The 26,153-nt window shown below is 43.3% G+C and overlaps 3 protein-coding genes across 7 annotated transcripts in view; 1 reads left to right on the plus strand and 2 right to left on the minus strand.

Annotated features, from left to right (window-relative positions):
* The window catches only part of dync1h1 (dynein, cytoplasmic 1, heavy chain 1), a 33,730-nt gene extending 28,147 nt beyond the window's left edge, over positions 1-5,583 (minus strand). Inside the window, 9 exon segments of the mRNA XM_019888219.1 lie at positions 61-483; positions 920-1,573; positions 1,930-2,157; positions 2,745-3,016; positions 3,343-3,529; positions 3,677-3,932; positions 4,010-4,183; positions 4,295-4,382; positions 5,197-5,583. Of these exon segments, the coding sequence (XP_019743778.1) occupies positions 61-483; positions 920-1,573; positions 1,930-2,157; positions 2,745-3,016; positions 3,343-3,529; positions 3,677-3,932; positions 4,010-4,183; positions 4,295-4,382; positions 5,197-5,446 (2,532 nt within the window). The 5' untranslated portion in view covers positions 5,447-5,583.
* A 719-nt stretch (positions 5,584-6,302) lies between these two features.
* tmem30b (transmembrane protein 30B) lies at positions 6,303-9,832 on the minus strand. Its single transcript, XM_019888220.1, has 8 exons — positions 9,709-9,832; positions 9,236-9,434; positions 8,925-9,032; positions 8,380-8,487; positions 8,125-8,215; positions 7,836-7,973; positions 7,297-7,503; positions 6,303-6,821 (listed from the first exon to the last, which is right to left on the minus strand). Exons 2-8 carry the CDS (start codon positions 9,422-9,424, stop codon positions 6,643-6,645), a joined length of 1,020 nt encoding a protein of 339 aa, XP_019743779.1. The 5' UTR covers positions 9,425-9,434; positions 9,709-9,832; the 3' UTR covers positions 6,303-6,642.
* A 428-nt stretch (positions 9,833-10,260) lies between these two features.
* Positions 10,261-23,510, plus strand: kdm1a (lysine (K)-specific demethylase 1a). 5 transcript variants are annotated; one of them, XM_019888378.1, is made up of 22 exons: positions 10,282-10,362; positions 10,916-10,952; positions 11,962-12,261; positions 12,373-12,541; positions 13,005-13,138; positions 13,230-13,308; positions 13,395-13,487; positions 13,705-13,811; positions 13,914-13,995; positions 14,089-14,183; positions 15,093-15,110; positions 16,883-17,025; positions 17,169-17,259; positions 17,360-17,494; positions 19,119-19,192; positions 20,054-20,165; positions 20,240-20,372; positions 20,450-20,637; positions 21,707-21,821; positions 22,245-22,372; positions 22,443-22,589; positions 22,936-23,510. In XM_019888378.1, exons 2-22 carry the CDS (start codon positions 10,923-10,925, stop codon positions 23,137-23,139), a joined length of 2,577 nt encoding a protein of 858 aa, XP_019743937.1. In that variant the 5' UTR covers positions 10,282-10,362; positions 10,916-10,922; the 3' UTR covers positions 23,140-23,510. The 5 variants fall into 5 exon arrangements, with proteins under 5 accessions (XP_019743941.1, XP_019743937.1, XP_019743940.1 ...); XM_019888381.1 differs by having other exon boundaries at positions 13,014-13,138; XM_019888380.1 differs by having other exon boundaries at positions 12,376-12,541.
* The last annotated feature ends 2,643 nt before the right edge of the window (positions 23,511-26,153 follow it).

Genomic DNA, 26,153 nt, shown 5'->3' on the forward strand with positions numbered 1-26,153 from the left:
CAGCATTCATCAGTCAGGTTTTTCATAAATCCTTTTTGGGGACATCTTTTCCACCCTGACCTTTTCCTGAAAGTTGAAGACCGTCTCAGCTAGCCTCTGAACATAAGGATCTAGCTTGTAGGACTCCCACACCAAAGTGATACCCTCGGTAATGAGCGCCTGGACTTCTTTCTTCAGGCCGGCCACGAGAAGGGAGATGGAGGACCTCTCCTCCACTTTCTCACAAGTACGCTCGTAAGTGCGCACGCTTTCGATCAGAGAAATGGCGAACGGGTAAAGCTGGTTAGCTTGGTGGGCCTTGTTGACAATGGCCAGCGGCACACGGAAGCTCAGCCACTTCAGGTTGCGCACTTCCTTGGACAGGGTGATGATCTCTGGGAGGAAGTTGACTTTGAGTTTGAGCATATTTCCTGTGCGACCTCGGGCGCGGGTGCTCTCAATGGTGAAGATGCGGCCAGACACTCCAAGGTTACGTTGCTGCACCTGGTATGAGAGACAAAAAAATAGAGAACATACTATTTAGAAAGAAGCTACCATTAAGTTCTGACCACAAGATGAGACTTTTTCCCCCAAGCTTAAAGTCCTGTGGCTTGAAAACAGTTATGCTGCTAATTTTCCCAATAACATCGCATTCTCCTTTATTCTAAACTTCTCTACCTCACCAAAATCTTGCTGACTGTTTATGAATTTTTCATTGAGCTTCATGGTGAAGTGTTTAAGTTTTAAAATCAAATCCACACACATTGAAACATTCTTATCAGCTTTTGCCGACGATGCAGCTTTCAAGGAGGGTGAGGGCGAGGGAGAAGTAAAGTTAGGCAATGTTCAAATCTTGCTTGCAGTTTCAAGATGACATCCTCTAGCTTTATATGAACCTCAGTGACATTTTTTTCCTCTATAAACAGCAACTTCTTCGTACCTTGCGCGCCCAGTCGTCGAAAATCTCTTGAGTGTTGAGCTTGGCCCTGAAGCTATCTCCATCCTGCTTCAGCTTGAGCCCCTCCACGTGATTTTCCCAGCCCTTGCCGAGAACATCCTCCACTCTCTTCATGTAAGCCGTCAGCTGCCGGTCGATCTGCTTGGCCCAGATGATGGATCCCGACACGGGAGGCAGGTCTCGCACGTGGCTCATCTTACACGCCTGGCTCTGCGGGTACTGCACCTTGAATTTGTCGTGTAGTGACTCAATGTCATCCTTCACACGCTGAATGAGCTGCGTTTGGTACTCGCGGATGGCGCCGCGGATGTGCGGGCGCACGAAGAGCGCGTTAAAGCGGGAGAAGATGCGGAACATCTCGTTGGCGTTCTTGGCTGTGCCCAGCTGGTCGCGCAGGCGAGCAGTGATTCGGGTCTCCACGCGGTCGATGCGCTCGTCGTATCGCTTCATGGCGGCTTCCCAAGCTTCCATGCCCTCCTTGGACACATCCAGGCCATCCACCTCTTTGACATTCTCGTAAGCTAGGTTGACCTCCTCGATGGCGTTGGCGTCGGCCGCGTCGAAGAGAACTCCAGCTACTTTCATGTCCTGAGGCTCCACTGTCTCGCCTGGAGCATGCTGCGGCACGGCAGAGACCTGGAAACACACAGATTGACAAAGTCGCGATTAGCTGATTCGCTGAAATCATAAAATAATAGCGCTCTAATTTGCAGAAAATGAGTGGCAGCAACCTCAAAAATCAAGAGCAAAAAATGAGGTCACTTCACATCCAGATTTTTTTTTTTCTGGACCAAAAGTCAAAAAATGTTATAAAACTAAAGATATGCTTCACAATATGACAACTTTAAAATAAGAGTCAGTGTTGTGATGTTGATACTTTCTTTTGCCTTCAGTGCTTCTGGAATGTCCAACCAAACAAAAACACAGTTGCAAACATAGTCTCCTTTGAGAATTTAACGATCGTAACGAAAATAGAGACACAGTATGCTTACCTGAGGCCGCAGCACGCGAACAATGACGGCCCTGAGCTGCTCGTGCTGCCTCCTGAAGCGCCTCATGTGATCCAGGCGCGACTGGAGCTTACGATGAGCGGGGCTGAGGCGCCATACCATCTTCAGGTTCTCTTCTCGTTTCCTCTTCACAATGTCCCTCAGGAGCACCTGGAGTTTCTCATACTCATCCTCCCAGGTCTGGAACACCTCAAAGCAGGCCACCATCACCTGTAGCAGAAGAATATATGCTCAACTCCAGCATACTGGTTTCCAACAATTATTTGCTGTGCTCAGGCCAAAGCAACAAAAGCATTCTTTGGCGCCATCTTGTGGAGTATTGCTGGTGTTAACTTGGAAAGACCGGTTGACCGTGTTTCAAGAAATTTTGTCAAGAAAGTTTGCCTCTCAGCAAGTAAGCCAATCTAGACTCCTTAGCCAACATTTAGCATTGAGTGTAAATGCCAAAAGATTGATTTTAGGATGTGTACTATTTGTGTAAAGTGAGAGTGCTGATATTCGTTTGTCCATTTCTGACGTCAAAACAGTCATTTTGTTTCATATGCCTGCTGCCACAAAGCTTTTGTGATTCATTTTTATATTGTTACAGATGACAGGAAATCAATCAAAAAGGAATACCAGGCCCCATTTCAAATGATTTGCTTCCATGTTGTGGTTTCTATAGGTAATTAGACACCCAATAAAAAGAAAATCATTTAATGGCAGAGCTCAGACAGTGAACCCCTCGCTATTTGAGGCATTGTGTTTAGATGGACAACAAAGAGATGAGACTGACCCCTTAACTGTGCGACACTTACCTTTTCAAATTCCTCGTAGGCAACATGCATCAGCTTTCTGGTGCCCAACACCTTCAAAAGCTGTGAGCTCAAATCCCTGGAGATGGCCTCGACCAGACGCAAAGCTCTCTGAATGGGGTACTTGGTGTTCCTGATCTTCTTCAGGTGGGTGAAAATGGCCATCAGAGCCTGGCGGATCTTGTCCAGCTCGGAGGCGGACAGCAGGTCATTAAGGGGGAAGTCTTTCATGAGAGGGTTGTAGTCGTTGACAGTTTCTACAGCATGTTTCAGACCTGCAAAGGGAGGAAAAGTGGAGTGATTACTCGAGGCGAGGCACGTAAATAAAAACAAAGTGAAACAGCAGTCTGTTTCTATGCTCCTCTTCTGTTGAGCGAACTTCCTGAACACCTAAGATCTGCTCAAACTGTCGGCTTGAAATCTTTATTGCTCCATTGTTATTAATCGTAAATGCTATTTCACTCTTAATTTAATCGTGTTTTTATTGTTTTCTATTTTGCCTCTGTAAAGCACTATGGATGTACCTGGTGCATAAGGGTGCCATAACAAATAAACCAAGCATGCCTAACGTGGGAAATGTCAAAAGTTGCTGTCAACTCACCAGTGTCTGTATCAAAACTGACAGTAGCGTGGAAACGCTTGCCATGCTTGAGAATGTCAAGCGTGAGCAGAACCTCCGGGCTCTCCCTCTTCTCCTGGATCCTGTTGAGGGCCCGCTCAAGATTGAGCCAGAAACTGATCTCCTGCAGGGCTGTGCCCGACGCCGGGTCACGGTCCAGCTTCGTCACCTGGAAGCAGACGACAGAGGAATAAGGATAAGGGGAGCTCAGTTTAGAAAACATACAACTCATTGTGAGTATGGGCATGAAGGTTATACATTGAACAAGACCCCCTTCTATCATTGGAAAAAAAACGCAAAAAACAATGCATCTTACTTTTTGAATCTCCCTGATCCAGCGGTTGACTCCAGACTGGAGCTGGTTCAAGAAGGTGGGGTCCTCCACTTTATCCCCAAAGTCGGTGACTTTGGGTTTCTCGCCGCGCTCGTAGCATTGCTTTGCAATGTTTGTGATGATGGGGTGAATGAGCAGACTGATCTCAGGGATCTCGATATTCTGCTGCAAGTGCAGCAGGCCCATCTCCAGCTCTGCGATCTTCTTCTCCACGGAAGGCGCCATTTTGTCCCCGTCTCTGCAGAGGAATGAAAGAATCAGCTTGGCGCACATTAAAGGGAGCGTCAGGAAATTGAGTTAGGTGGAATTAATTACCTGTCTGCCTTTCCGGACTCACGGATGTACGACTTGAAAAAGGGAGCGACAGCGTTGCTGATGAACGAGTGGAGAGTCTCATAGGGAGAATCCTCACTCAGCGTCAGGACGCGCACTTGGGTCGATATGGGTTTGTCTGCATCAATGACGCCCGTCCTCTTGATAAGAGCCAAGCTGCAGGAGCAAAGTATGTTTGTGTGTGTTAAACAGGGCTTTCCAGGAACTTTCAAAGTTTGCAGTTACAAAGACAAAACGAATAGAAATGACTTTGCAATACAGGTTTACCTGTTGGACTTGAGCCCATAGTGTATGTCGATGCTGATGTTGTAAGTGATGCACTCCTTCTCTTCCTCTCCTTCGTCGCCAACATCCTCTGGGAAAACATGACATTATCAATAGCCTTTTATTCTGAGGCTAAGGACCACCTAGCCGGAAGGAAACTGAATAGAATGTCTTCATTGATACGTGCTGACTCACATGATAACAGCATGACTCTCAAAAATTAGAATGATTCGAATCTTGTCATTAATATTTTGCGCAGCATGCATGTGTGTTAGAGCAAGTGGTCCCCAACCACCCAACCACCTGAGGAAAGCAGCAATCAATCTTTTGATCAGTCAACATTTGCAAGGGCTGATGCCCTGCCCATTTTCCATCTCTCCCTGCTGTAACACACCTGATTCATGGGATCTGCTCATCATCAAGCTCCAAAGAAGCAAGATAACGATTCTAGTCTTTTGAATTAGGTGCGTTGCAGCAGGGAGAGATGGCCCTAGTCTTCAGTACATTTCAGTCTTTTTTTTTACCATAACAACATGGACTGAATCGGTACTTCTACTTTTAGCAGGATATTTTGTTCCAAAGGTGTTTGTACTTTTACTTGATTTCAGGTTGAGAGTACTTTTACAACCACTTGGAAAATTGTGCAGATAAATCGTTGTCATGGATGCAGATTGGCTGCTAACAGTAACGGTGCAGCGCTGGTTTCCCTTCAATATGAATGTTGTATAAATTTTAAACAGATTTTTTTTTCACCATCAATTCTGTACCACCCCCGAAATACTCAAATTTAGCGTTTATTGTGGCTGCGGGTTTTAAGGAAGAACGGAAAGATGCAAATTGATGGGCCACTGGCTATAGCCGGGCTAGCAGGATTAGCCGCCCAAGAATGACGAAGAGATTTTTACCTTTGAGCGCGCTTCTCTCCACCAAGATAGTATGGACCTGAGGGTCGCCCAGGAATTTCCGCATCTGCTCTACGGTGCTCTTCTCCTCCAGGGAGGTTTCCAGGGAGGCCGGGGCCTCGCCGCCATCTTCCAGGAGTAGCGGAACGAGCTTGCGAATGTGCTTCTGGAGCACCGAGGCGTCCGCCACCGTGTGAACGGCCGATACCTCCATGGAGCCGCTGTTATCTTCGCCGCCGCCTCCGTCTGACATCTTGCGAAGCGGTCTGCGACCACCGGTAAACACCGAACGACGAACAAAAGAAACACGTCTGGCTGTGCTGGATTTTGTCTCTGGTCACAAACTGGGTGCCGCTGTCAAATCGCACACGTCAGACGTCAGATTTATTCAAGCGATGGATTGTGGTACTTGTGGTTCAGAAGGGGAAGATTTACATAGAAGTTCGCCTCATTAAAACTTCATTACCCAGAATGCACTGGGGAGACGCTGATTATTTTCGTCGACGTGTGTGACCGCTAGGGGGAAGAAGGGAGATGTCTCGTTTTCATCGTGCACTGTAAGTGAGTCATCAGATTTTTCTTTATTCTATCACATTTTTTGGACCTTAAAATGTATCAAATTATTATATGAAATACTGTACGTTTAATGTTTTGCTCGAAGTTTTTAATTTTAAGCTCAACACACTATTATTGACATTGATTTCTTTAATTTTAAGATGAACACAGTTAAGTTTGAATTTTTGAAAGTTTTTTTGATGGTAAACAATTCATTTAGAAATTTGATCGTTGAAAAAAAAAATAAAGAATCAGTGCCGAAAATTCGAATTCAAACCCTGACAGCACAAATGTACTTCCATACTGCAAGGGCTTGTTAAACTGTTTTTAGTACAAATGTAAAACATGAATTTGGACCTACTAAGATGTATGACATGACATAAACCTGGAGGCATTGAAGCGTTAGGGCAAAAAAAATGCGTGCAACCAAAACAACATTTGGACTAAACAGATGCAAGCTTCGTGCAACAATCATTAAAAAAAATAAAATACAGGCTTGAAACTAATAGAAAATCCACTTCACCTCCCATTTAATTTATGGGAAATTGTGTGGGAAGCTTTAGGATGGTTTTCCATTGTTTTATTGCATAAATATTAACATGAAGCAAAACACGACAAAAAATTTTAACTGTACAGCCTTGATTGAAATTCCAATTCCTGTATTTACATCATCCGTTCACTGTTTAATTTGTTAATGTGCTAATGTAATTCTGTCAATGTGTAAATGGTTGTTCATTTAAAAAAAGGAATCCTATGACGTAAAATGGAAGAACTAAAACACGGCAACAAACAAATAAACAAACCCTGAGACAAAAACTCTCTTGAATACAGAGTTATGAAGTTAATCTATCCATCCATCCATGATCTGAACCGCTTATCCTCACGAGGCTTTGCTCAGTCCTCCTCTGGGAACTTGAATTTGGCGTAGACAATGAGCATGACCACTGACATCACGACGCACAGCGTGCCGATCACCAGGTAGGCAATACCCAGGAATTCGTTCTTGCCCCCCATCCATGACACGTTGCTGAACACCACCATCTTTCTGCCGCTGAAGCTCAGCACTGGGTAGTCTGGGAGGGGGATGAGGGTTAAGAAAATACAACAGTGGGGATACACAATAAAACCCTTCTTTTCGCAGCTCAGAAATTACTGTTAAATATGAGCTGACATCCAAGCTGTTCTATTACAAACCAGAACAAAGGCCTAGGCGTTAGTCTATTTACATTAAAAAAAAAAAAAACATGACCCCCCCCCCCCCTTCTGAATGTGTAAAAACAGTGTCTTGACCAACCTGTCAAACAGGTTAGGCGGACACTTTCAAGAGCACACACCTCTGTTTTCTGCTTGTTCTCTTAAAATGTAAAAACAGCATGATCCTAAACCTGATCTGCATATTCATTTAATTAAACTATTGGATTGTACCTATGTAGACAAATGAGTATTAAACTTGTGTCTACATGTCACTGACAATTTGATTTTGGTAGCTCAATCCCTACCATGCATCCATTAACAACAATTCCGAATCTGTTAAACGGGCAAGGATACTGTAAGCGATTTCCAGAGAATAGTTTCCTGCTGGCAGGCCATTGGCATAGTCCCCCTCGGTGATCCGCCGGTAAAGTTTACGGAAATCCGGCAGCGCGGCCCTTCGCATCCACACCAGGAAGTCTTGGTTGATGAAACCATTGTTGGCAGGGTCAGAGGGGTCCAGCTCGTAAGCCGGCCTGGGCCAAAACAGCGGCTTCGCGGTGCCTGTAAGTCAGTTAAAAAAAACCACACAATTAGTAATCATCCAGCCATTTTTGACAGTGCTTGACCTCATCAGGGTCATGGGTGAGCTGCGAAAGAAAGGCAGAGCTCAAACAGAAATTATGGAACAACAATGGAATGTGGAAGAATTCATTCCAGGGTCAAACTGTTTCCATCATAAAACCGGTTTAATTGTAGGCACATTGTTAACTGCCATGAAAGTGTCAATTATAATTGACCCACTCTTTCTACTTAAAACATTAAAAAGAACACACACACACACACACACACACAAAAAAAAGGAAAAAAAAACGAACACAGTAGACTTTACTTACTATTGAATGCGTTCCTCAGGGGCGTGACAGTGGGGTTTCTAAACTTGATGTTGTAATCGGTCCACCAAGCGATCCCTTTCCCATCCAAGGGCACCTCCTTCTGCTGGCCGTTCACAATCTGGAACAGCCTGAACGTGTCTTCCGAGAACCAAAGAAATACGGGAATGAATAAGGAATCTCTTGACCCAGGAAAAAAAAAAAAGGAGCTCAGGATAAAACACACACACACACACACACACACACACACACACACACACACACACACACACACACACACACACACACACACACACAGCGATACAGTTTGCTACCGAGCCACACGGCACAATCGGGCGCTTGTTGCGGTCAAATCGATAGGGCTCGCATTGATCGTAGGGTTCCTTCGGAAAAGACCAGAGAAATAACAAGACCCAGATGATTACTAGAAATGATAATGTATTGCCATATAATGCAGAAACGAGTGATGGGGAAATCAAAAGCCCTCTGCCAAGAAACTGTGTCCCGATTTGATTTTAGTAAACTACCTGGCAGTGTTTTAGCTCACCTTGAAGTAAGACAAGTCTCCATAAAGCTGGCCGTCATCTCTGGAGACACCGTACCTTCTGTAGTTCTGGAAGTAGTTGGACAAGCCGTAATAAAAGAACACCGGCCCCTGTCCGAGACAAGATCACAAAGGGAAAAAAAAAAAACAGTCAAGGGTCAGAAGTAGGAGTTTGACTTTGTATTGCTAACATATAGCAAGATAGCAACCTGAGTGCAGAGATCACTTAGACAAAAATAAAAAGATTTTGCACTTTGCCCTGTTGTTGATTTGACTATGACTACATTTCAAACGATAACGGCTAAAATGCTAACAGTGGTCATGCTAACTTCCAGCGAGATTTAGCTTTGCTATATGCTGACTCTCATTTAACATGATGAGACCTGTTCTCAGAGTGTGTGCACAATTGTGCAACCATGATTATATCCGTTCTTTATTTTTGCTTGCCCTTCACATGAATATTTTTTTTAAACTAAATTGTTTTGGTTGTAGGTCATATTAATGGTGGAAAAGGTTTTTTACATCTACAGTATAATAGTCGAGGGCACCTCAAACAGGCTGTTGATCGAGAACTGTAGTGTGCAAACACAGTCCTGCTGGTCAGGGTCCGAGCACTGAAAGCATGGCGAGTTCTGCTCCGTGCCTGTGTAGTCAAGCTGCAGGAAAACGAGAAAATAAATACAAGAGTTATCTTAAATGTTGATGAACCACATTACTAACATCATACCTTTGAAAGGTCAACGGCTTGGCTATCAGTTTCATTACATTTGCATCATAATTTCGGCTAAAATGATTCCAAAAGCAAAGTGGACACAGAAAGCCCTACATAGAGCCCATGGGGGTAAAACTGAGCCTCTACCTCCAGTACTTGGATGTTGCGAGAAGTGATCAAGAGGGCAACGCCGATGCCGATGAAGGCCAGACCGATGAGGACAAACCCAGGGATGACGATGCCGGCGGAGAGCATGGGCTGCCACGCTGGGAGCCTCTGTTGGGTGAAGGCAGTGTTGTCAGGCCGGTTGGGCGACTCATTCTCCTCCTTTACCATTCTCTCGGCACTGTGAAGCAAAATGAAGATCATACTTCTGTCTCTATCTTACATTACGTGTATTCAGGTGTTGTCTTATTTAATCAAATCAAGTTTTAAATGGGATATCTGTTCTTTTATTTACTTTAAAAAAGTGTTTTTCTCGAATAAAGAATTGCAATACAACGACTACTTCCTGAAATACTACCAAGCATTAGCCGGACCCCCAGGTAATTCAATCACACAGACAATCAACCGCTTAGATCATAAATATTTACATGTTAACAATTTTAGCGTGTACTTACACCTTACACAGCGACGACTTAAATAGCGAAATAAAAAAGAAAAACAACTATTTTTGGAGTTGGCGTGCTCTACACAGCGGCTCACCTTTACCTTCCTTCGAGTCTACAGTCCCGCCTGTTGGTATCCTTGTTATGACGATAGCCGTGAGAGGGCAGACCTGCGATCAGTCTGACAATGATATATATCGCTGAAAAAAAGAAGCAAAATACAGGACTTTGTCTTTCCGAAAAAACTGGATCTGTATTTATTTTCAGTATCTGCTACTAAACATAAGAAAGCTACCCAAACATTACTTATTTTTTATTTTTGATTACATTTTTACTCATACCCCCTGGTATGTTTTCGTTTTGTTTTGGGGATTTGTTCTTTTCTTGGTTCTTGTATTTTATTTGTTTTTTAATGTTTTTTTACGAAAGCGTATTGCAAGTTGACACATGTTGAAAAAAAATAAAAAATAAAAAGATCTTTATGCTTTGCGAGCAGCAACTTTTCCGGTTTTAGGTTTGACTGACAGATCTTTTAACCAATCAAATGAATGTAAACGCTTTGGCAACCCTTGGTGTGGCCATTCAGCATCGAGTTTTTTGATAGTGCGTCGAGAAACGGTCGAAGAACTGTGTGGTCTTTGTGTTGACATCTGCGGGGATTGCGAGGTATTATTCATATTTAAAATTTTTATCGCGTGCATTTATTTTTCAATTTAATACTAAGGTGTCGTTGTTAATGTGCTTTAAATGTACCAACGTTATTGTTTGGTTTTTTTTCTGCAAATCGCACCTGACCTGACGTGAATGCGAGCCGGGGCTCATTGTTAGCAGCTAACGTAGCTTGCTAAAATTTCTGAAACGTGAATGTCTTACTTTTAGGCTCTTTAAGTAACAAAATGAACGTTTGGAGTTCAGTTATTATTACTAAGACGTAAAATGGTCATGAATGTAATGTTAATGTGCTTTTGAAAATCAATGTGAGCAAATATTTCATCTGTAGCCCACGGACGTGCTGCTAGCATTGCGGTGATCGCGAGCTAGCCTGATTGTCTATAATGGACGGTAGCGGTGTTCCAATCGTTTGGCCTAAAAAATATTCTTTTTACGATAACATGACTTCTAATTCGTTTGATTTTGCAATTAGTGAAGTTATGAATGTTTTGTTAAAGGCCTACTTTTTTCGTAACACTATTATTCTGGTTCTGTCTCATCTCTTTAGTGTTTGAATGGATATAACCAGGTGCACGGAGAAATGGGTAAAACAAGACAATGTTATTGTACCATAGAGCATCCTTTTTTTCATAAAAACCATGACATCCACGCACGATTAACTTCTCTTAATTCATCCAGACTTTTTTTTTGGACGTGTTTGGGGGCACCGTTTGCTGGTTATTAGCATGATATAACACAAGAATTAACAGGATCTTAAGAGTCTTATTTTTAACGACACTATACAACGCGGGCACTGGTGTGTTTGCTTAATTTCAGCAGATCACAGAGTCACAAGTTGTCATCATCATGTTGTTTTAAAATACAGTGAACCCTCACCAATGCGAATAGCAACCATTGACAGTTTGAACAAGAAATGTGGAACAATTCGCTGCAATGTCTCACATTATTTTGGGTGTCAAAGGCCAGAGCCTTCCGTGATAGCACCACAACAGTTGTAAAAATTCCCATCTAAGTTATTTGCCCAAGACAGTGCTATCTAAAAAAAAGGGGGGGAGGGTTGGTGGGGTCAGTGGCTTAGAAGTATCCCGACGCCTATGAAAAAAATAAATGCATTTGAAGTGCAAAGACACTGTTGTGTATATTGCTGCAGTGACTTTCCTTTGAGCTATTTTGTTAAATTTTTGACTCCACTATACATCAATCCTCATATTTTCAAAATACAATTATCACAAAAGGTTCTTTATCTTAGCTTTTAAATTTCATCACTGCTAACAGTGATCTGGACCGTTCTCTCCATCATCCTGAGAAGTTTACCACCCTGCATTCTTTGGGGGTCAACCGCACAAGGAGCCTCGCCTGCTACTGAGATCTTCCTTCACGCTGCTGTCAAGCTGGCCAGCAGTAAAATGGTGGTCAATGTGACAGAAAGAGGGCTTAAACATACGTATTGGCACGAGAATAGGTGAATCTTTCAACAAATAGTTATTTTCAGCAGAAATTCACAAATGGTCGGGGGTTCACTGTTCAACCATTTTCCTGTCTTTTATCATTGTAAATTGAGCCTTTAATTCCTTAGTTGATAATTTTTCCCAGGAGAGGCCTCCAACATCCTCCATCATGTTGTCAAGTAAGAAATCCGACGCTGGGTCCTCGTCATCATCCTCTACATCCTCAGCGGGGGCGGCGGGCGGCGACAGAGCCCAGGGCTCTGATGCCCAGGCGGCTGCTTCAGTCTCAGCTGCGGGTCCAATTGACATAAAGAAGAAGGAGAGGTCGTCCCCGAGCGGCGAGTCAGGAGGAGCCCCTATGCCTCACCAGGGGGGAGGAGGCCCCGGCGCCCTGGACCCGGACTCGGCCGAAGTCCGCAGGACGAGTCGGCGCAAGCGGCAAAAGGTAAACATTTTAGAATTTTAACCGGAGGCGATGCTGGGAGTATGGTCCAAATGGCTGTGGCGTGTTGTAGAAATGTGGGTTTTAATGATGCTTTTATTGTGCCTACTGTTGCAGGTGGAGTACCGCGAGATGGACGAGAGCCTGGCCAATCTGTCCGAGGACGAATATTATTCTGAGGAGGAGAGAAACGCCAAGGCGGAGAAAGAGCGAAAGCAGGTCATCCCGCCACCAGCCCCTCCACCAGAAGAAGAGAATGACAGTGAACCCGAGGAACCATCTGGTGAGTCTCTGCTTTGTTTTCGAAGAACCGCCATTTTCCTGTGGAAGTAATTTAACTGTGCAGGCATTGTTTATTATATCAACATTCATCACTGTCACGCATATTAAAGAACAAGTAAATCGCTGTGTTATGAAATCAAATCAAAATGAGAGTGCATTAAAAAAAATGAAACTGCATTTTACGTTTATGGAACTGACTAAAACGAACTATGATGATAGCAAAAATGTTCTTTGTTTTTGTCTTTGTCAATTTCATAAATGTGCTTCAGGGTTTAATTCAAATGTAGTTATTTTGTAATTACTGTACAGCCATACAGAAGAAAGAATATCAAACAATCATTGGCATTTCAGACATAAGCCGTCTGTACGATGGATGGATAAAAACAGCAAAACACCCATGCTTTACTGTTGTGCTGTCGTTGTTTTTGTAACGCTAAGCATTAACAGACTATGTCCATAATCAGGTGTGGAAGGCGCTGCTTTTCAGAGTCGCCTCCCTCACGACCGCATGACATCCCAGGAAGCCGCATGCTTCCCCGACATCATCAGCGGCCCCCAGCAGACCCAAAAGGTCTTCCTCTACATCCGCAACCGCACAGTAAGTGTCCCCCGAACCTGCGTGACCGCCTCTTCAAAAAGTCTCCCCTTTCAGGCCTTCATATTACCATTTGTGTTTCATCCCCTACCAGCTCCAACTGTGGCTGGACAACCCAAAGATCCAGCTGACTTTTGAGACCACCGCACAGCAGCTTGAAGCTCCATACAACAGTAAGACACTTGAAATAACAGTCAGAAAAACGACAAGTTATACTCGTCCTTCAGTTGCGATTTCATGTTCTTTGTATCCCGCTCAGGCGATGCTGTGCTGGTGCACAGGATACACAGCTACCTTGAAAGGCACGGGCTGATCAACTTTGGCATTTACAAGAGGGTCAAGCCTTTACCCAGTGAGTTGACCTTTGGCGTCAAGAAAATGGAATGGATAGTTTCAGATATAAACACATTTGTATAATTTTCTCAAATACCAGATCATCTCTGTAGACGCCTACAGTCGCAATATGAGAAAATAAATACGGTACAGCATGACAGGCTGTCGGATTCTTCTGCTATATTTTAGCTGCCGTTGTGGCTCGTTCAAAGAATTGTTGACATGCTTCGTTACAGCCAAGAAGACCGGAAAGGTGATTGTGATTGGCGGAGGGGTGTCCGGCCTGGCTGCAGCCCGCCAACTGCAGAGCTTTGGGATGGATGTCACTGTATTGGAAGCCAGGGTGGGTGTCTGCGCGCGACGCAATTGTCCTTTGGCTCCTAATTTGACTATTTTCAGTCTAACTGTTGGAATTTCTTCATTTCTTTTGGACTCATCTTTGTAGGACCGCGTCGGAGGCAGGGTGGCCACATTTAGGAAGGGCAACTATGTGGCAGATCTGGGGGCCATGGTTGTGACAGGCCTGGGTATGGATGACTCAGCCATTTTCTTTTCATCAACCTGTAGAGGGCGCTGTTGTCTATAAATATTCCGTTGGTCTCGTCTGTGCGCTTGGTCAGGAGGGAATCCCATGGCTGTGGTCAGTAAGCAGGTTAACATGGAGCTGGCCAAGATCAAACAGAAGTGTCCGCTGTATGAAGCCAATGGCCAGGCCGTGAGTATGACCGGCTTAAAAGTGAGAAGCAGCTTGTCCAACTGCAAATCGCAGATACGCGCATGCAATTGACGCGAGAGCATATCGTATTTTCCTCATACAGTGGTAGAGAGAGTGCCGTTTTGACTTGATTAAATTCAATCTATATTTTTTCCATTTAATTCAAATCAAATTCCGCCCCTGTTAAAAATAATTTCCAAAATGTACACACTTTTAAAATATGCCCCATTAAATAAAAAACAAAATCATGACCGTATTTGTGATGCGCTATATAAATAAATATAATAGGGGCTGAGTAATTATGAGTGAATGTGAATGGGGAGGAAAAGAGCGGTGTCAATTCGAGGTGTGGCATTTATTTGTTCGAGTGTTGTTGATTAATTCAAGGTACAATGTCGAGACCGGAGCGCCACTCTTTGAGGAAATATGCTATCTGCCTGCTTCTTGCAAACTACAGCAATTAACCATCAGACATGACAGTGTAACCTCAGCTGCATTTAATATTTGTAGCCGATGAATTTTCTTTTTTTTTTTTTCCATTCTAAACCATGCGCTGTTTACTTCATTAAAGAAAACGCTTGCGAGATCTCTTGTGGCCTGAGTGTTCTCAAAGTTGAGTTCTGTGCTGTCCCCAGGCGGTCGTCTAGCTATTCCTAAACCACATCAACACAGTGAACCGTGGCTTTAGGTAACCTCCAAACAACTGGCGCACGGAGCACAAAATAGACACGGGCTAATGTCAATGAAATCTTCTCTAAGACTCCATTAATAGGATGTCTAGGTTGGAGGCTTTTGAGGCAGCACAAATGAAATGTACATGTTTTCCCTTTTGTTGACATGATATGTTCTCTCTCCCCCCCTCCCCTTTCCCTCCTCTGTCTCGTTTCGCCAACCGCTGAACAACTAAAGGGTGAACGGTGCACTAGTGTATGTATTGGTTTACTTACATCATTTCATTCCTCCTTTCATGTGCTGAATATCATTGTGGAAGCAAGGCCATTTCTTTTCTCACTTTGCTGGCTCCTCCTGTTTAAAGTAGGAGAATGTTTTTATTAGCCCCGCACGTGGGGAATCCCAGCTGCACCTCCGATGAGTAGCTAGTGGTACACAAGAATACAAAGAATCCCAAAAGTATTTGCACATCTTTCCAGAATGACGCTATGAGACGGAACAAAATGAACAACAACACTATATGCCAACTGTACATGAATATTAATGATAAATATGTTACATGCAAACTATGTTTAAGTAGGTGTTATACTGCAGAGAAGTGAACGTGAACAGCAGCAAGAATAGTCGGCAGTGTTGTATGCAATAAGAATGAAAAAAAATAGATGCTACATTTGCATGAATCTAGAATATATGAAGAAGACGGTGGTGCCTCAACTTACGAGTTTAATTTGTTCTCAAACCATGCTCCTACCTCCAAAAATGTGCATTGTAATTCATCTTTCTCTACTGGAATGAATGGAAATGCCAACAATCTCTTCAAGCCACCCAAAAACACCAACCCATTTTTTGGTAATGTTTTTTTTCCATAATAAGAAAAAAACAAAACACTGTACATCCTTGTGTGTTGTACACTACATTGACAATGTGCTGCCATTTGTTGTGCACATTGGCCACCGGGGGCAGATTAATAGACATAAATAATAAACGAGGTGAATTTTGACATGTGAGTCAGTAAGATGCAGTAAAAGTCGTGTTTGCAGAGGATGAAGCCTTTGAGTATCATGTTGTCTGTCTACAAGTGTTGCTGCACCATTTATTTTTCGAATAGCCGTTGCGTTCATGCCTTCAACATCAATGCTAATTTTGTTGGCTTGTCTATGGCATTTTGCATTGTGTTTTAGCATTAAGCAAGCATCAAGTTTATGAGATTTGATTTAAAAAAAAAAAAAAAACACTGTGTGATTTGTAGTAAACCTGAACTGGGTGAATTGTAAACCATCTTCCAAACTGAGGTACCACTGTATTATGTAATAAAAATGAATAATGAATAACGATTGGCCGACCTTTTGTCAATTGTTTTCAAGCGGCAAGTTAAACTTGGACAGGAATTCGACTTGTAAGCTGTTCATATTCAAATAATCTCCATTAAGTGTCGTCACTGCTCTATATTTTTTTCAGTTTGTGTTTTGATTTCGATCACTCACAATCATTTTATCGATCTAGCGTGGCTCTGCCCTTGCACGGTGTGTATCTCAATAGTGAACTAACTGCTGCATCTTCGTATTACATTGTGATGATTACAAATAGTTGTATTTGAGCTGTAGCCAATTCTGATGACGGCTTTGACGAGTTAAGTTTCAAAAGTCATTCATCGTTTTGTTTTTTGCGCAATTCAAGGTGCCCAAAGAAAAAGACGAGATGGTGGAGCAGGAGTTAGCAAATTAAACTTGGACAGGAATTCGACTTGGAAACTGTTCATATTCAAATAATCTCCATTAAGTGTCGTCACTGCTCTATATTTTTTTCAGTTTGTGTTTTGATTTCGATCACTCACAATCATTTTATCGATCTAGCGTGGCTCTGCCCTTGCACGGTGTGTATCTCAATAGTGAACTAACTGCTGCATCTTCGTATTACATTGTGATGATTACAAATAGTTGTATTTGAGCTGTAGCCAATTCTGATGACGGCTTTGACGAGTTAAGTTTCAAAAGTCATTCATCGTTTTGTTTTTTGCGCAATTCAAGGTGCCCAAAGAAAAAGACGAGATGGTGGAGCAGGAGTTCAACAGACTGCTGGAGGCCACCTCCTTCCTCAGTCACCAGCTGGACTTTAACTTCCTCAACAACAAGCCCGTCTCGCTGGGACAGGCCCTGGAGGTGGTCATACAGTGAGTACAGCCCTCATATCTCATCTTCTGTACAGTGAAGTCCACACCACGCATTTGGACCAAGCGTTTGCCTTTCGACACCACCCCGATGTATCTGACTTCAAACAAGATGCGGTCAAGATTTCATACATACCTGTGTGCAGGCTGCAGGAGAAGCATGTCAAAGATGAGCAGATAGAACACTGGAACAAGATTGTGAAGACGCAAGAAGAGCTCAGAGATTTGCTCAACAAGGTGAGCAACTTTGCGCACCTAAAATTGTTGTGTAAAAAGTATTTGAATTCCGAGTAGGAATCTAAAATGCGACGCTTTACCTTGCTCTTTGGCGTCTTAGATGGTGTCCACCAAGGAGCGGGTGAAGGAGCTCCATCAGCAGTTCAAAGAGGCCAGTGACGTCAAACCGCCGAGGGACATCACCGCGGAGTTCCTGGTGAAGAGCAAGCACAGAGACCTGACATCGCTCTGCAAAGTGAGTTCACGCAACACAATTCAATGACACCGTACACGCGCGACTCATAAAAAAGCGTTTGGGTCAAATGTTACGGTCAACTTAAAATGGCCCCGTACCACTATTACGGGGTGACAACTTTCTATTACCTTCTCTGAACTTTAGAAAGCACACATCCAACTGTATTTTGAAGATAATACATTTCCTGGTACAATTCTAATTGCTATTTCAGCACTCCTCTTCATCGTGCTCTTCGCATTGTGACGTCATGAAATCAAGAAGGCACTTAACAATTGATAAACAGTACGTTGCCATTGCGAGGCTTCAAACTGGAAGTTGTTCGAGGGAAGTGGCCACCGAGTTTAGTGTCATCACAAGGTTTTCGACAGAGACCGCAAGAGTTACAGAAAGGCCTCAGCGGACGTCCTTGGAAAGCAATAAAAAAAATAAACGAAACACTTAATTTCCTTGTGAGAGAACTGCAAGGTCTGCAAAATGGCTTAACATTAAGATTGACATAGCAATGGAGCAGAATGTAATTTTCAAATTGCACAGGCTGCAATTTGTGGAGGGATACTTTGCTTCGTTTCGGGCCGTCGGTCGACTTCCTAACCTAGTTTATACTGTACAGTTATATCAGGGTTATAACAGTTTTGCATTTTTCATTCATTAGAGCAAGTTTTTTTATTTTGTTTTGACGAGTTTTTTATTTATTTATTTTTTTTAATGCTTCATTTTAGTTGAGTTTTTATTAGTTTCAGTATTAGTTTTACTGAGGCACATTTATGGAGCCCACACGACTGTTTGGCAGTCTTCGTTTTGCTCAGCCGTACAATAAAACAGAAATAAATACATTTTCAAATCAACCCCAAAGGACAGTTTCGCTATAATTATACCAGGAATTTGATTTTGTTTTTTCAATGCAAAACGTGATTTGAGAAACATTGAAACACTGAAATTTCCCCCAAAAGCTGACTACTCCTAACTTTTTGTGAATAGAGGAACATATCACAACAACAATATGGTGTGGTCTCCATAACTTCCACTCTTCTGTAAGACTTTGGGGTGCGCCGATTGGAATTTTTATCCACTCCGTGCCTGTTGAAAAGCAGCGACGCCAATGGATTCCTTCGCAACATTTGAACTGAGACGTCTCAGCCAAGGCTTTCATTTACAGCGTTCCGGTCAAAGAACAAGCACTCAAGTTTTAGAATCAAACTCTCTTCAAGTGGCTTTACATTACATACCGCCTGTCTGCGTTGGGCGCTGTCTACTGCTACTTTGAGGCGCAATTCGATTTCCGAAAGATTATAATTGGTAGCAAGGGATATTTTACAGATGGCCCAGCCCGGAATCTCTTCATGTAATGCTATCTAACTCAACCAGACAGGCTATGTTTAAGTGGCAGGATGTATTATTAGCATCGGCGCTCGTAGTTTTTTTTTTTTCTTCTTTTTTTTCGGGGGTGCACAGATAAATCGCCTCTCTGTCTGCTGGATTTGTCTTCTGCCCCACAAACTACTTCAAGGTCTCAGTGTGTCTTTTCATGCACACACGCAGTCTCGCGCATTCGATTGGACGTGTGCGCGGCTTATGCACCGACTGGCAAGATTAGGTGAGGTTCAAAACTTTGCCGTTTGTGCAGGAGTACGACGAGTTGCAGGAGCTGCAGGGGAAGCTGGAGGAGAAGCTCCAGGAGCTCGAGGCCAACCCACCCAGGTATCGAAATGTTTTTTGCTGTTTGGTCCACACACCATTTGTGCGGTAGGATTAGAGCCGAAGTCACTACTGTAGGAGAAATCATATCAATGGATCATTTGTGGTACCCTCGAGCTAGTACTGCGGTGCCTTGCTTTATGCCGTCAGGGAACTTAACCCAACACACGTCACCGTAAGCAGCACTTTGGCAAATACTGAGCAATCAGTCAAACAAGAGACTCCAAGCTGATTAATGCCAATCCCGGTTGAAGTTGACATCTTGTGCACTTGAAACAAACACGTAGCTTAGCCTTTCAGCCGGCTAGCTTGATGCTAATGCTAACCAGCACCGAGGTTCCAGTGCTTTAACCCGTTAACACAACCGGCGCAGGAAAAGAGCATGAGTAATATTAGTGCCGCACTGATGAGCTGCAGGAAGATGAGACGTATCAATCAACAGTATGTCTGTCTGTCTCAACTCTGCTTCATATTTCTTTTCCTTTGACTGATATAGTGTCCGGATACGTTCAGTGCTTAAGAAGTGCAATGCACAAACTGAAGCGATAAAGTAATAAAGCCTCGGCTTTGTTTTCTTTAGTTCTAATCTGATTTATGACTTTCTGACTTTGGTTCACGCCACATTTGTTTGGTAGAATTTTGTTAAGTTGCCGTAGTGAACCTTTTGAAGACGTGCTAGTGTTAATTAAGTTAACTCAAATTCAAGCGGAAAAATAAACGGTCTTATCTTAATTCTCGGTACGTTTGAGAAAATAATTGCATCTTCAAATGCAATCGCAACATTAAAACAAAAACGAGATTATTTTTCAAAACTCTTCAACCCCACTTTCCAACATCATCTCCCGTCTCCTCTTGTGTCTGCAGTGACGTCTACCTGTCGTCCAGAGACCGCCAAATACTAGACTGGCACTTTGCCAACTTGGAGTTTGCCAACGCCACGCCCCTCTCTACCCTTTCACTCAAACACTGGGATCAGGTGCGTCTTTGTTTTCACGCGTCTTCAACCGCCACGCAGCTTTTTGCTCACGGGGGGGATTTTCCCTCCCACAGGACGACGACTTTGAGTTCACCGGCAGCCACCTGACCGTGAGGAACGGTTACTCGTGCGTGCCCGTCGCTCTCGCCGAAGGCTTGGACATCAAACTCAACACGGCCGTGCGGCAGGTTCGATACACAGCCTCTGGTGAGTCAGTCTCGGACATCAGAATTGCCATTATAGAAGATACAACATGCTTTTTTAAAATTCCCATCGCCCGCCAGGCTGCGAGGTAATCGCTGTCAACACCCGCTCCGCAACGCAGACGTTCATCTACAAGTGCGACGCGGTGCTGTGCACGCTGCCGCTAGGCGTGCTCAAGCAGCAGCCGCCCGCCGTCCAGTTTGTGCCGCCATTGCCCGAGTGGAAGACTTCTGCCATACAGAGGATGGGCTTTGGGAACCTCAACAAGGTATGGAGAGCGCAAGAGAGTCGAGCGTATGAGCGAAAGTGTAGTAAAGGGTGCTGAGTGAGTGGGGAAAAAAAAGAGAGAGAGAGGTTTCAAGAAAAGCCATTCCTCGTAGAAACATTCTGTCAAACTTAACGTGAAACAAAGAGTCAAAACTGCAGCATACCTTTGCCATTTTGCTTCATGCTAACAATGCAAAACACCATTGATATGCTACGTTAGCATTGACAGTCACGGTCTTCGAAGCAACATTCAACACAATCGGTGGTGCAACACATGTAGACAGATAATGCCCACAAGCATATATTCTTTATCCTCTCCGAAAAATGAATAATAGCATCTTCTTGAGGCATCTACAGTATTAGAAGCACTGGCCAATCTGTTTTTATAAAGGACAATAACAGTTTGATTTTTCTGTTTTTAAAACTTTTTTTGGGGGGGGGGGTTTAAAGGCACGGGTTAAAGGCATTTCCTTCCATTCATTTCAGTGGGAACGATGATCTGAGATAAATGTTTTGATTCGCAAGCGTGGTTGAATTAAACTTGTACCCCCCAGGCGGGGCGAGGGATCAGCTTACACAATTAAGTCAACCGCAAAAATATATTTAATCGATTTAAAACCATCTTTCCCACACCTGGAACCACTGAACTGATTACCTAAGTAATGGATGGAATAAGCACTCGGACAATCGATTTTAAAAAGATTTGTTCATCACGTCTCTCATCTCATGGCACGCCCTTTGCTCCACGTTTGACCTTGATGGCGGATGTCCACGCAGAACCAATTGTAGCCGTTATCACGACAGAACTCGGGGATAATCATGTTCTTATTGTTGTTCTTATTCTAACAAACCTGAATCATTGGCGTGGGGGTGCGCGTGAGGGTTGAAGGACACGCGTCACTCCGCACCGTGAGGACTTTGGTGTCCTCCACTGTTCTGCCGCAGTGCATTATTATGCAATGCGTTGCAAATCCCGCTCTCTTCAGCAGAGGGCGCTCACTCAAAAGCATTCATACAATTCCCTCCATGCCTCTCTAACGGTCAATTGTTTTTCTTTCGGTCTTTCACAGGTGGTGCTCTGTTTCGACCGCGTGTTCTGGGACCCCAGCGTCAACCTGTTCGGTCACGTGGGCTCCACCACGGCCAGTCGGGGTGAACTCTTCCTCTTCTGGAACCTCTACAAAGGTGACACTCCAGCCGCAGTGCAGCAGATTACTGCATGGTCAACTTAAGCTGCACAATTTGAGTCCAAATGTGCACTGCCTGACACGGCTGTCAACATGGCAAACTGCAACAAAAAAGATTTTTATGTATGCTTCGGTTTTCCTACTCTGCAAAAAGAGCATTTGGATTCGGTTGTTCCAGTACCATATTGATGTATTGTATCCTGTTTAAAAACATAGTATTTAAGATAAATTGCTCGCAAGCCAAAACTGCATGAACAATTCTCAAAAATGAAAATATGTCCTCCTACCTCACATGCAAGATGACCAGAGAGCGCAAACTTTAGTCTGGTGTCACGGCGGCTTCATTATCAAGCGCCTACGTGGTAGCGCGACTTGGTTGCCTCATCCTAAAAGTCCACCCGTGCGATTTTGTCCCCGTCAGCTCCCATCCTGCTGGCTCTGATGGCAGGCGAGGCGGCCGGAATCATGGAGAACATCAGTGACGATGTCATCGTGGGACGTTGCCTCGCCATCCTCAAGGGCATCTTCGGAAGCAGCGCCGTGCCTCAGGTAAACCAACTCATACCGTTACCCGGAGGTTCCCGCTTCTGCAATGTAATCTTGTCCATCGCCGTGGCAGCCAAAGGAGACGGTGGTGACGCGTTGGCGCGCCGACCCCTGGGCACGGGGCTCCTACTCCTATGTGGCAGCTGGTTCTTCGGGCAATGATTATGACCTGATGGCGCAGCCCATCACGCCGGGTCCTGCCATCCCGGGAGCCTCGCAGGTGAGCGGGCATGTCCATCGGGGTTATCATGCTTTGGGAAGTTATTGTAGTTAGTTTTTAAATTAATTGACTTTTTTTTTTTTTAATTCAGTTAGTTTTATTAGTTTTCAGAGCAGGCTGTTACTTTTTATTGTTTTTTTTTTTTAAATATATTTTTTCTTAGTTTTATTTAATTGTGCATATTTCTTGTGAGCAAGATTAAAAATTAATCGTCACGTATTGTGGTGCAAAAACTCAAAAATATTTGAAACAACCGTCCATAAATTAAATACAGTTACTTTATAACAGTCAACAGTCTTTACAGGTTCTGATTATGTATGTTCCCCTCCCTCATTCATCATTCTAGCCTGTTCCCCGACTCTTCTTCGCGGGCGAGCACACAATTAGGAACTACCCAGCCACGGTACATGGTGCCCTCCTCAGCGGCCTCCGTGAGGCCGGGCGCATCGCAGACCAGTTCCTCGGCGCCATGTACACGCTCCCCAGGCAGGCCACGCCCACTGCCGCCAACAACCCACCTCAGGCTCAGCCCACTGCCACCACGGTCTGAAACTGTCCTCTTGCAACTACAAAGACCCCCCCCCCCCCCATTCCCCCTCAATCGCCAGGGAAGTCAACATTCCGAATGAAAAGCGGCCCGGATGATGAGATGACATTTGGGGGAGGGGGAGGGCGGATCGTCTTGATTCTTGAAGCATGGACGTCCTGCTTTTGTTTATACATGTGAACCCGCCACACTAAAAGCGCCATTCGGGTGTAGCTAAACGTGTCGTCAGTTGGGTTATGAAGTGTAGTATAGTTTGTATGAAAAGATATATTGAAAAGAATGTACTTGTAATTGAGATATTTCATCATGTTTGCCATGACTTTGTTTGTTTTTGTTTTTTTAATTGTTTTGTTATTAAATGACTGAAACCACAACTTGGATTTGTCATTGTGTAAACAAAAAACAATCCTGAATCCTGGTTACTCGCTGCTGCGGGAATAGAACTCGGCCGAAGACTTAGTATTAACTCGACTTGTGACACGGGAACTGTCCAGCATGCATTAATAAACACTCGACGATGCAACTAAAATAAAGAAAAACTACTCACCTTTTGACGACACCTAATAATCGAGAAGGCACAGGAAGGCGTTTGCAGTGCAAGCAAAAGTGTAACCTGCTGGCATTTTGAAAGCCAAAGAAAAAGCAAAGCACACTTCAGTTTTGCAAGATTTGATTTGAAAACATTCTAAATTAACCTTACAAGTTAATATTGAAAAAAACATTAACTTCAAACATTGAATGTCCATTTCATAAAATGTAAATCGTAACTTACATATAATACATATAAAGTGCCCAAATGAGTTTTTTTTAATAGAGCCAATTTTACAATATTTCATTGATCTGTTGTTGATCATCATATGAAATATTTTCATTTTAGCAGTGCAATTGTATTAGAATCTGTGTCATTTTAATAAGACAGAAAATGGACATCAATCTAAATTAAATATAGATTTTTTTTAAAAAAATGAATTAAAACTCACCCAAAAACGATAGACTTCAGTTTCAGCATGTTTGTTCAGTTAAACTTTGATGGATGACTGACAATGCACGCAGCGTGTAACCTTCTAAAATCATCAGGGGTGTAATCATTAAAAAAAAAAAAGACCTGTAGGGGAATTAAAAAGAACACCTGCGTTGGACAGAAGCGAACCGCTGACTTTCTGCATTCCACAACCCAAAACCTGCCAACGAAAGCGAAAATAAAAAAAGGTTTTAAAAAGCAAGAGATTTGCTCCGACTCAGCGTGTTACAAATGGTTGCTTTTTATTTTTTATTAGAATACATATGGTCTGCTGTACAGTTGGCAGTTTACCTACATGCCACAGGAGAGTTAAACATGCACAATGGATTACCGGTAAGTCTATAAGATGGAAGGGGGGGAACAAAAAACCTATAAGCAGCTGCCTCTCTCCCTCCCCACTTTGGCAGCTCATACAAACTCATAAAAGCCTTTTTATTGTGATTAAATGTTTATGTCTGCGCACGACGTGAATTTACACAAAGAATGAAAACGTCACAATACACCCCCGCCCACGGTTTGATTGATGGTACGATCCAAAAGTTCCTATTTGTGTGCGAGCTTCTTTCTTTGGCACCACAAACAGCAGAAGACGTACAAACCCTGAAAATAACGGCCAAGATGAATGGGAACCGCCCTCTCCCCGGGTTGTGAGAAATGAACTTAACAAACACGCGCACACACACACACACACACACACACACACCCACACACAAACACACACACACACACACACACAAAAAAAAAAAAACTCTCCAGGAGTGTGTCACCTTCAAACAAAGAAATAAAATGGCGTTCACAAACAAAACTGTGACAAATATATTCCATTAATAAGGCCCACTTTACAAAATTACATGATTTTTACCTTAAATAAAATCTATACGTTTCCAAAATAAGACATCTTGTTTTTTTTTCTTCAAACAAAGAAATAAAATGGCGATCCAGCTGGACTACAAAGATGGCGGGATGATTTTGGCACAGGCTAAGATACACAGGGGGCCCAAAAGTCATTCCATATAGAACTCCTTTGATGTGACTTGAATGAAAACGGGTATACAAAGCAGGTTTTGACCAGCAAAAAAAAAAAAAAAACAAACAAAACTGTGAAGGTGGGGCTATAATTCATTGCAGATCTTAAAAGTTAAGTGCTGGTTAAGTGCAGATTACAGTCTACCCAGTAACACCATGACCCACTAAGAACAATAGGGAGGGTGGGAAAAAAAATGAGTACATCTTAAATCGAGTTCAAAATAAAATGTTTGTACAGATGCCACAAGAGGATTTGTGGGAGAAGCAAACTCCTGGATGACCGCTAACACTGCCAAAAAACATTACATATGAGGCACCAGTGCCAACAGGTTGCGATTAAAAATATATATTTTTTAAATCTACAGTCTATAAACCTAATGATTAAAATAACGAATGCGATTCCTAAGAGTCATATTCCTGGCCGTGAGTTTTTTTGGTCACTTCTCAGAAACCTCAAGCACGTCAGAGAAGGTTCCAACAGCTGGGATCGAAAGATCATCCGGAACATAAACTAGTAATAAAAACATGGACGTCAGGCTTTATCCGGATCCGAGATTTTGGAAGAACGGCAGATAGAGTTTGGAAAACCTCAAAACCCCGTCAGGAAAACCAGTGGCTGGTTTCTTCCTGAGACAAAATTTTTCGCATAGTGGAAGGCAAGGAAGGAATCAGTGAGGGAGCTCGGAACCAAAATCCTAACCAGGTGATGTCATACGAAAAAAAAATATTCTTCATGAGGATCCTGGACAACCATGGATGGTGTTGCTAGTTTTTGGAAGCTTGTAAAGGAGTAGCAGGTGGATGGAGTTTCGAAAGACCAAAAACAGGACGTTAACAGCTGGGATGTTCCTGAGAAAAAAAAATCCCTTCCCAAAATCTCCAAAGATAAAGGTACCGGGGGAGGGGTGTGTGTGTGTGTGTGTGTGTGTGTGTGTGTGTGTGTGTGTGTGTGTGTGTGTGTGTGTGTGTG

Source organism: Hippocampus comes, unplaced genomic scaffold, assembly GCF_001891065.2.
Source record: "Hippocampus comes isolate QL1 unplaced genomic scaffold, H_comes_QL1_v1.1 scaffold112, whole genome shotgun sequence".
In the NCBI taxonomy this organism is placed as follows: domain Eukaryota; kingdom Metazoa; phylum Chordata; class Actinopteri; order Syngnathiformes; family Syngnathidae; genus Hippocampus; species Hippocampus comes.